The sequence below is a fragment of the Chiroxiphia lanceolata genome, chromosome 9, assembly GCF_009829145.1.
Source record: "Chiroxiphia lanceolata isolate bChiLan1 chromosome 9, bChiLan1.pri, whole genome shotgun sequence".
Taxonomy (NCBI): domain Eukaryota; kingdom Metazoa; phylum Chordata; class Aves; order Passeriformes; family Pipridae; genus Chiroxiphia; species Chiroxiphia lanceolata.
This window is the reverse complement of record NC_045645.1, coordinates 24,135,144-24,145,925: the sequence shown is the minus strand read 5'-3', so window position 1 is coordinate 24,145,925 and position 10,782 is coordinate 24,135,144. Positions and strand designations below refer to the sequence as shown.

The window sequence follows — 10,782 nt, the reverse complement described above, 5'->3', positions numbered from 1 at the left end:
GCCAGAGGCCTAAATTTAAACCTTCCCTGCAATTAGCTGAGCAGATAAGGGCCTGAGCAACTCTGCAAGTCCAGTCTGAGCTATCAGTGAACTGAAGCTGTAGACATGAGCTGTGTCAGCTGGCCCAGATTTACGAAAAGTTTAGGAATAAGTCTATGTGCAATTTCCAGCCCACCTCTATGACATACTCCTATTTCTTTTTGTTTGCTTGATGTGGTTTACTATGAATAGCCAATACAATTGCACAAGCAGCTGATGCATCTGCTTTAATACTAAGATCACTTGTTCTGCTTATGACATTGCAGTAAAATATTAGAGTTCCTTTCCAGAAACTATCAAGTTCCAAGCAAGGGAAGTAAACAGCAATATTACCAGCTATTTTTTATGGGAAGAGGTGACTATGCCTAACTTTGGTTAGTGGACTTGTTATTACTGTCCCTGTACAAATATCACAATAACCCCATTACCTGCTGTGTACCTGAACTACCATCTACTTACACAGACTGAGCAGTCACTGGACAGCATGTTGTACAATGATGAGGATCCCTCAAAGCTTCTCTGTGGTTTGGTGAATTGTGATCAGTACCCCATAAAATGCAAAAGAAATTGGACCACATCCATGTTCTGTGTGCTATTTAGAATACTCCTGAGTTCTAGCATCATTCTATGACTGCTAAGACTGACTTAAAAATATCTATCAGCACTGAAAATCTTCAAGAGATTGTCATGTCTATCATTTAGACATCAGGCAATTAGATAGAAATTTAAAAAAGTGCATCTGTTGCACTGCTTGGAATTTTTTTTTTTGAATGTATCATCAGATGATAAAAAAAATAGGCATAAATCCTGCAACCCTCCCTTTCATAGTCTCACAGGAGTTAATGAGACTACTACATAACAAGAATAATATTACCTCTCCAAAAATGTAAATTAAGTCAGTTTATGATCCCAGTTCTAAGATGCATAAATACTATAATCATTGGGATGAGACAGCGTAAACATTGAGAAATAAATGGAATCATCCAAGAATGATGTGTTACTTAATCTGGTGTCACCTCTGTCCTCATAACTGCACTGACTTTACTGGCATTACACCAAAGAATCTGGAGGAAACTTGCATCAGGCCTACATCTAGAATTTTATTACTTGGCTGAAAATTCAACACCAGTTTTGAACTACTTCTCAGTGAGAACTTAGGGTACTTAAAAGCAAGGTCCCTTCCAATAAACAACAAGACACAGTAATGCATGTAAAAGCCTGTACATATTTGCAGAAGAACCTCCTTTTTGCTACATGAGTAAGATCAATCAGCAATCACAAAACATAACATTAGGGGGAAAAGGTACTATTTCTACAGTAATTGATAAAGAGACAATCTCACTGCTAGAAAATTCAGATGGTAGCTGTTTACAGTCTGCCACGCCAGAAGCTCTACAAACAAATATTGGTTGGATTTTGTATTATGTTTGTCCTCTTTCACCAAAGCTCAAACCTGGATCTGAATCAGTCACAAAGGATTTGATATAAATGTAGATGCTGAAAGTTTTCTCTCCACCTGTAAGATGCTGAAGTTAATCTCACCAGGACAGTGCATGGAAGGCTTTTGGTCCTGTCTGGCACAGTGTTACAGTCCACAGTACATTCTCTGGAAATAAGAGAAAATAACCAATTAAGGAAAATAAGAAGCACTGCAGGAAATCAGGATGATAATTAATATTTCTCTTCTTCTACAGCTTTCAGAAGCGAGTAAATGCAAAACTAAGAAATTGCAAAAAAGGATTTGTATTTTGCTGCAGGAATCTTTTTTAGTAATATGTAGGACTGAAGGGGTACTTTGGATCATCATTTCTAATGTTAGCAAAGACAACAGTTTAAAATAATCTCATAAATATACTAAGCTCTATCTTCAAAGTACAGAGGAGCAGAGAGGACAAAAAAAATCTACTGGGAGACTGCAAAAAACAATACTTTGGGAAGCCTTGTTCTGGTTTTCAGCCTAGATTTATTAACTGGTTGTTTCTATACATTTTTTTCTTTTGTCAGTATGATCATTAAGCTAAAAGAATTCTTTTTTTTCTCACTAGGCTATTCTCTATATTCAGAGGGCAATCACAGCTCTTCTCTGCTTTCATCTTATAAACAAGTTGGTCTTTTATTCTTCTCCTGCAAGACAGTTCAGTTCTCCTGCTCATCCCAGTAGAACACCTCTCTATGTTTGTTTTTGTCTGATTTCAGTTTCCTGGAGCACAATTGACCAGATTGGCTATTTTTTGTCCCATGGGAAGTTCATCAGATAATTAGACCTGAAACTTCTTTTACAGATCTACCAAAGGTGAGGATAAGGAATAACCTACTAACATTGCTAAGGTCAAAACATGGCATGTGCTGCTTGGGTTTTCTTACCTTAGAAGACAGATACAGCCAAAATAAGAGAGACTGTCCTCAGGCAGGGGACAGCTTTGTATGTGACTGCACCACATAGGGAAATCAAATGGGACCTAAACTCATAAGACTGCCCTACTTGGCGTAAAATATTTTAACCAAGAAGACAAAAATCCCTTTTTCTACAAGTTGGGATAGCTAGGATCCCAGTTCCTGAACCACTGGAAGTTTGTTTATATCAAGTGAAGACACTGAGAACCAGGAAGCTGGGTAGGGTGAGTAGAGGATTGGGCATCAGGACAAGATTTGGAGGGTGGTGAGAAAATCCGTAAGGCTGCTTGGCTTGGTCAGGACAGTGAGGGACAGCAAGGAACAAACAGAGGAAGAAAAGAGCTGGGGATGAAAGAATAATTATCAAGAGCAAGAGACAAATTATATATACTCCATCTGACTACAACCCCCTTTCAGGTAATTGTAGAGAGTAATAAGGTCCCCTCTGAGCCCCCTTTTCTCCGGGCTGAACACCTCCTCAGCCACTCCTTATCAGACTTGTGATCCAGACCCTTCCCCAGTTCTGGTGCCCTCTCTGGACCTGCCCCAGCACCCACACAGGTCAGCAAGGTGTCATCCCTCAAGTCACCATGTTATGGCCACTGTAAGTTGTGAATAGCCACGGTTAAAAAATAAGCCATGTTTAAAGGAAGCATTAAAAGCAGTTTGTCAATTTGCATTGTCCTGTTTGGTTATTCACCTGCTAACTGTACTGTTCCTGCTGTCACATTGCCTTCAGCTTGAAGATCAGTCAGAAAAAGAAACTGCCCAACCTGTGACAGTCAAACAAACAAACAGTGGAACAAAAAATGCCAGTGAAGTGAGTTGCTGTTTATGGCTATTTTAATTGTAGGAGATTTATGGGATGGGATGACCAAGTTTCGAATAATCTGTACAGCTTTTATTTTCCTTCCCCCTTTGAAGTGGATATGACTATTTTGATTCCTTTTGTCAATTCTGCTTGCCATTCCCATTCAAGTAAATCTCACGAGGTCAGTGAGATCATTCTCTGAGTGGTGAGCAAACATTAAAACAAGTAATATTGCTCATAAGGATAAGAAGCAAAACTGTCTGTTTTATCCTGGTCTTTCATTTGCCTTTTTTGTTTGACAAGAAAGCTAGTAAACATTTACTGAATAATGTGAAAATTTGTTACATAGTTAATAAAAGTTTCTTACAGTTGCTAAAACAATTTTCTGCTGCTTAATTCCATTGGCACTCAATGTGTCACAAAGTACAACATCGTGCTATGTTTGTTTTTAATTTCTGTTTTCACAGACTTACTATATTTACACTTCAGTTTCCATCATGTATGTGTTTATATCTATTCATAAACATGCATGTTTTTTCTTGTTTAAATACAATTTTTGCGCTTTGGATACAAGTAAGTTGACAGCTATGAAAAAGCCTGCTTGTTAAAGATGTCACTGCCACAACCTCATGTAATTATAACTACAGCTATGTTAATATAGTGACATTGTTATATAATTTCTTCATAAATTAACAATTAGAAAATACCTTTACTGTTGATGATGAGAAATTACTATGGAATACAGCTTTCAGAGTAACCTATATACTTCAGAGCAGAGTTTTGATAGCTGAGCAATCTGAGTCACTCCTTAGGAATATCAAATATTTTTTACAGAATTCTACAGTTCTTGTGATTTTTGTGTTGTTTTTTTTTGGTTTTTTTTGTTGTTGTTGTTGTTGGTGTTTTTTTTGGTTTTTGTTTTTGTTGTTTTTGTTGTTGTTGTTGTTGGGGTTTTTTTGTTTGTTTGGGTTTTTTTAATTAAGAAAAGTGGTAATATTTTATACAGAGCAAAGTGTTTGCTCTCATATCTAACAGAAGCTCACAGAAAGTTACAGAGGAAGAACTAAAACTATGAGTTTACTCAGTTATTTATACCACTGAGAAACTGATATAATGCCCATGTATCCTACCAGTGTTAGTGTAACATTTTAGATAATTCTAGTCATTCCAAGCACAAAGTGTTATAAATTGATAGTTAATCCATCTGAACTCAAGAAGAACTGCAATACATGCTTCAGATCATTAATACCTCTCCTATGTTTTACTACAGTTCCACCAATTGCAAGAATTACTAGTATTTCCAGGCTGAATAATCAAGTTGCCAGTGTCAAATAACAGTGTACTTGATGAGGCTGGGTGGTTCTCTACACTCTGAAAAAACAACATGTCACACTTTTTGTTGAGTTTCTGTTATTCTGTGTGTAAGGTGGGATGAATGACTCGCCTACTCTCTCAAGAAGAAAGTCAAATCATAGACTTTTAGCTACCACAGACTGCACAGGTGAAAGATCAAAATCTTATTTTCAAGGATAGATGTTGTTTCTACAGGTCAAATACTGGGGAAACCATGGCCTGGTCTGAGTCTGTGGACACACTACTAGCTAACAAAGGTAAGTGATTGAAAACCACATTTTTTAAAAAAAAAACATGTGTCAACCCAGTTGCCAAAGATTTCTGTCAGGTTTTCACACTGCTCTCCCATTCAGCTCTCCACATGTACTGAACCAACCAGCTGCTGCTGGAGGTGGGTGAGCTGCTGTCCTGAAAGACAGAGGGTCATGTTTGTCCAAGCTGCAAACACAATATACCTTCTGGCCAGCCCTCAAGGGATGTTTAATAAAGCAGAAATTCTCTGAAAGATTTTTTACTAAGATAACTGCTAAACTGTCCATACAATGGTTCCGGGTTTCATATTTTTTTTAAATAAAAACGTCACAAACCTTTTCTTCAGTATTCCTGTTCCAAAGAAATATGCATGTTGTGCAGTGAATTAAGTCAAACAAAAAATGATTACTTCTAACACATCTAAAGTCACTTCTCCTAGAGATGCCATTCCTACTGTCCTGACACCCCAAACCACATGTAACTTGAAAATTTCCTTGCCCTTGCCTCATTTTCCAGCAGTAACTCTGTGGCCTGAACTCTGGAGTGCCTCCACGCTGTTTCTGGATAGTATTAACCTAACACAATTACATTTGGGTCAGCTTTCTTTTCTCAGAGCTTGTGATTTGGATTAATTTCAAAGCACTTTCTTCCAAACAAACCTTAATTTGTTTCATTTTTTCCCCTCCAAAGTGCAAAAAAAGTGGAACAAAGAAGTAATGAGGTGTCTGTCTCTCCATCCAAGACTTAACCATTACTTGAAAGGAGGTGGAAGCACTGTTTAGGCAAGATAACCTCAGCTGTGGGTCAAGCACACTACAACAATATGACTTAAATTTCTACTTTTTAGACTGGAGTCAGCCTCAAATCTCTAGTTTCCTAAACACCACAAATTCTCTTGAAGACCGAAATCTCCAGGATCCCCTTTTGATTAAGTGTATCAGTGCTAGAGAGACCAAACTACAGCAGGCAGGTGTGGTAACTCACCAGAAGAACTCTCTAATTTGGTAACTCACCAGAAGAATTCTCTTAGTCCCCTTATCATCACTGTTATTTCATCTCCTTTATATTTCCCCCACAACAGCTTCTCAAGCCTAACTGCTGGCTGACATGCAAACCAGTATGAGTCACATAGGTTACACTATATATATGCTCCATATATATATATACACACACACATACATGTGGGTGTGTATAAATATGTATAAACTGCATTGGCCTTTCAATTTTCCTCTACCCACCATCTCATGCATTTTTCCCCAGATGGCCTGGCAGCTTTTCGGACATTTTTGAAGTCAGAGTTCAGTGAGGAGAACGTGGAGTTCTGGCTGGCCTGTGAAGACTTCAAGAAAACCAAGTCCTCCACCAAGATTGCCTCGAAAGCCCAAAAGATTTATTCTGACTTTATACAAGCTGATGCTCCAAAGGAGGTAAATAGGGGGAGGTTTTTTGCGTGTACTTTGGGTACTGAGGATGGGAGTCAAGTGAAAAGTTCAGAACCAAACTTCAAGGAATGACAGAAAATACAATTCAACATGGCTGTAACTTTCATTTTCATGTCCATCATTTACCAGGTAAAAAACACTCTGTGGAACTCTGTGAAGCAAAGACATTATGGTTTATACTTTACATTCTTCACACAGAGCATAGGTTTATCCTGCCTTCTGAAATTTCTACCTAAAGATTTAAGGAAATTTACATTCAATATAATTTGTTTTCTCTAACCATTTTTTATAATTCAATAAGCACCATTTCTTCCGTATTTTAGGTTCCAGTATATTGGAATGTTAATGATGACATTTATTCTTCTGTATAGGCATTCTAAACATGATGAGAATGCAAACTTGCAAAGAGTTCCACCGCAGCATTCAATTTTATCATTATTTCAAAAATGCTTACTGTGAAAGAACGTATTTCCTATTTTTATTCACATTCTGCACCTTAAACTTTTACGCTGATGTTTTTGCCTTTGCTAGCAGGCATACTTTGAATGATTGATTTGAATCATGTCTTATACGTGATTGAAATCCATGTTATTATTGTTAAAAGCACAAACTCCTTACAAAACACATGGGGCCAAAATCGAAAACGATGCTGAGTACCTTCACTTCTGATTTAGTCTTTGGTAATCAGTACTTCATAGGATTTGGCTTGGCAAAAAGATGAGATAATCAGAAGTTAGTTTTTCCCTTCTTTTTTCAGTCATGCCATCTGTTTAAGAGCCAAATAAAATGAAGAATTCAGTGTGCTAGAAAATGAAGGGATAAGCATCCTATTTATTTGCATCAGTCAGGTTATTTGGGAGGAAATTCAAATGCAGACTGTGTCATGTACACAAACAGATCTCAGCTTTCCAATCAAACTGACACTTGTTTTATGCCTCCTTTCTTCCTACAGATTAATATAGACTTCCATACCAAAAATGACATCTCTCAGAATATCTCTGAGCCCACGCTCAGCTGCTTTGATAATGCTCAGAGTTTAATCTACAGTCTCATGGCAAAGGACTCTTTCCCCAGGTTTCTAAGGTCAGAAGTGTACAAGGAACTCGTAAAGAAGCATCAGGACAGAAATCAGAAGAGATGGCTGCCATTTTTGTGAGAAAATACCTGAGGGATTATGAATTTATAAACATCTTCCACTGCAATTCAGTACATATAATTATTAATTATTAAAATGATGGCACAAACCACATCCAAGAATTGCCTTTGCCAGCTTAAGTGCAAAATGCGCATGATACTTTCTAATAATGGTAGAGAAATAATCAAGAAACAGGATGGAATATGCTAGAAATTTGAGCTACCTGTTTAATAAAGAAGTTCGCCATTGTTAGATTTTCCAGTGCTTGCTTCATTTGTCAAAGAAATTTGACACTTTTAAGCAGAATGTTTTGATTTTCTGGTTTCTGTTGATTTCTTCTGAGAAGTAGGACCTCCAAAAAAATTCAGGGCACTTGAATACATTTATTCATTCATTTGCTATCTTATTTGTAGTTTGTAAAAAAAAATTTAAATCCTCTTTTAAACATGTTTTATACCAATTCAAAACAGGGCAAGTAGAAATATGGTAGATAACACACTATGATAATATTTAATAAATAGGCAGCTGCTTTATAACAAATGTTCCTGGCATTCAGAGCAAATTAATGTTTCATAATACAGCTGTCTTCAATATGAATGAGTTCAATTTTCTTTGTGTTTATTTAATTCAATTTTTTTATTGAAAAGTCTGTGTAGGCATTTTGGAAAACAAAAAGGAGTAAATCTTCCTTTATGCATTTTCAATTAATTAGTTTTCTTTGATTTTCTAAATACATCAGTGGTACTGTTGCCACGCACTCATGAAGAAGTAATTTCATTAATTTTTATCATTTTTCAGTGAAATACAGATAAGCAGAAAAGTAGGCATAGGAAACAGTTTTAGGCAAGTAAATGTGTAAAACAGGATTTAGTCATGAGGTTATCTTTTAAACTAGCAAGATACAATCTGACCCTAGTGAAATCTTCAGGTGTCTCAAGATGCACTGATCTCATTCACTGCTATTAGAGGATTTATTCCATATATTTAGGTGAAGGAAGGAGCTGTGTCATGATATTGAAGAAAAAGTATTTTAAACCATATGGGGCAGAAATAATCTTCACTATGGAAAATAATTCTAAATACAGGAGAAAGCAATAAGATTTTTTTAAAAATAGATACCTCTCATTTGTTATTAATTTGATCCTTCTGATGCTTTTGCTTTTGAGCTACTCTAAATCTCCAGGAATCTCTCCCTGTTTGGAACTCTGCTCATGCCTTCTACACACCATCACACCCTCTATGCAAGAGATCCTCTCTATTTTATCAAACCACATTAAGAAACCAATTAATTTAGACAATAAAAGGTGTTAAGTAGCCTGAAAGCTCCAACATGCTGCCTCCAGTTGTGAACTGAGGTTAAAATCCTACCACAGCTTATATAGGTAGGGTGAAAAATTTCTACTCTTTGACACCCAGCTTCTATCACCTGGTTTTTCCTCTTTATGTCCACGGTTCTTTCTCTTCTTTCTTCCCCGGTACTGATGGTTGGCAGAGAGATGAACACGATGGCTGAGGTTAAGCTACAAGGAGGATGTGGGTTTCTTTGGCAGACCTGCAGCTGCCACTCATCTCGTGGTGACATTTCAGTGGAAAAATCGCAACTTCTGCCCTCGGTGCAGCCTCGGCGCCTTTCTGCACCCGGGGATTTCTGCTGGCTGAAGTCACAGCGAAGGCAGCAGTCGGGATTGCTGAAATTATATTATTTGCTCGAAAACGTAGCAAGCAATTTTCCTTCCCTGCAAGTCTAATTCTCATTTTCAGAACTGAAATTTCCTGCATAGAGGAAGGAGTGGGATCGTGCCACTTTTTGTAGCAGGGCAAGTAGAAACCCCAAAATTTCAATCGTTTGGGACCTGAGGATAAGAAATTACCTTGAAAACACACGTGTGGTCAAGAAATCTCACAGCTCTCTCGGTGCTCCTGTAAACTCGCACAGTTCTGGCTTCACCCCATCACAAACAGAGATGGAAAGTGCCAGAATGATGGCTGCCAGGGAGCTCCAGTTCCTGGCTGTTTGAAAACACAGCTCAGGGAGAAATTAAAAGCATACATATAATAGGCAAACACGATAAAAATGATGTATGCCATTATTCTGATAACTATATAAAAACAATAGCATGAATCATCATGTCCACATGATGTCTGGCTGATTATGATCAGCAGCACAATTATTGTCAAAAGAGGCAATAACTCTTAACATTTTAGCATTTGGCATTAATTTTAATAATTACCTAATAGAGCACCATGAAGGTTTTAACAAATTTTCAATTAATCCAGAATGTTTAAGAGAAATGTATGGTAATGGAACTTGTAGGGGTTATCACAGACTGAAGTGTAACGTAACAATACTAATCCTTTCATAACCCCTTAATTAAAACTGTGTTACATTTAATTGACAAAGTTAATTAAACTTTTGCTGTTGATCAAGCCTTTTAACAGTTTTACTAATTAATCTGTTTCAGATGCTTTACAAAGTTTAAATAAATGATCACTATAAATTCATATAAATCCAATGGTAATTGGATGCACATTCACAATTAATTTTTAAAACCCTCAGAGCACTCTCTGTATCATACACAATTAAACAAAAGAATCTACAGCATATGGAAGTGATTTGGAGTTTATCAATCAAATTTCTGAAAACTTCTGTGATATAACTTATCATTTAAGCATTATTAAAAATCTATTTCAGAAACTATCTGAAAACACCCTGATGTGAAAGATGGGAGCCAGTAGTCTTTATTTCTCTTTATTTTCTAGGTTTAAAACTGATGCTTCATACTTCTACAACACCAAAAATGTCACAGCTTAGCATCTGAGCTCTGATAATTTGACATAGGAAAAGGCCAGGCACTGAAGTGTGATTTAGAGGATTTAGGCTGAACTTTGCTAAAAGGACTCAATCTCTTTCAGCACAAAAAGGCAGATCTACCAAAAAATCCTACCAAATAATAATAAATGCAAAGTGAATACCACATTTCTTAAAAAAATTTAAAAAATTTTTTTAAAAAAAATCTCAATTTCTTCACAAAGTGCCAATCCTAAAACTCCAATAGCATCTATACTTATAGATCCCACCAGATCCATCACACTCACATAATGGCAGGACTGCCCCAGATTTAAAATTAAAGACATATAGTTTATGTTTTATTAAATTATTATATTTCATATTTATATAATATATAAAAATAATGACCATATAAATAAAGACAATAAATGTATAATATTCCTTGACACAAGACTGATATCAGGATTGTTCTGAAGCACAGGATCCCAAATTATAGGCAGCCAGGTGTATTTCCAGTTGTGGACAGGATTTGTGAGACTCCTACATGTCTTAGCAGAGGTTTGTTAAA

General features: G+C 36.6%; 1 protein-coding gene across 1 annotated transcript; it reads left to right on the top strand.

The window, feature by feature from the left end:
• The first annotated feature begins 3,242 nt into the window (after positions 1–3,242).
• RGS21 (regulator of G protein signaling 21) lies at positions 3,243–7,447 on the top strand. The gene is made up of 4 exons (XM_032695879.1): positions 3,243–3,253; positions 4,778–4,854; positions 6,110–6,276; positions 7,244–7,447. Exons 1-4 carry the CDS (start codon positions 3,243–3,245, stop codon positions 7,445–7,447), a joined length of 459 nt encoding a protein of 152 aa, XP_032551770.1.
• The last annotated feature ends 3,335 nt before the right edge of the window (positions 7,448–10,782 follow it).

Bases quoted from the DNA above. Each gene is read 5' to 3' on its own strand.
- RGS21 (XM_032695879.1), top strand. The intron at 4,855-6,109 runs GTAAGTGATTGA...ATTTTTCCCCAG, and splicing joins CACACTACTAGCTAACAAAG to ATGGCCTGGCAGCTTTTCGG. The intron at 6,277-7,243 runs GTAAATAGGGGG...TTCTTCCTACAG, and splicing joins AAGCTGATGCTCCAAAGGAG to ATTAATATAGACTTCCATAC.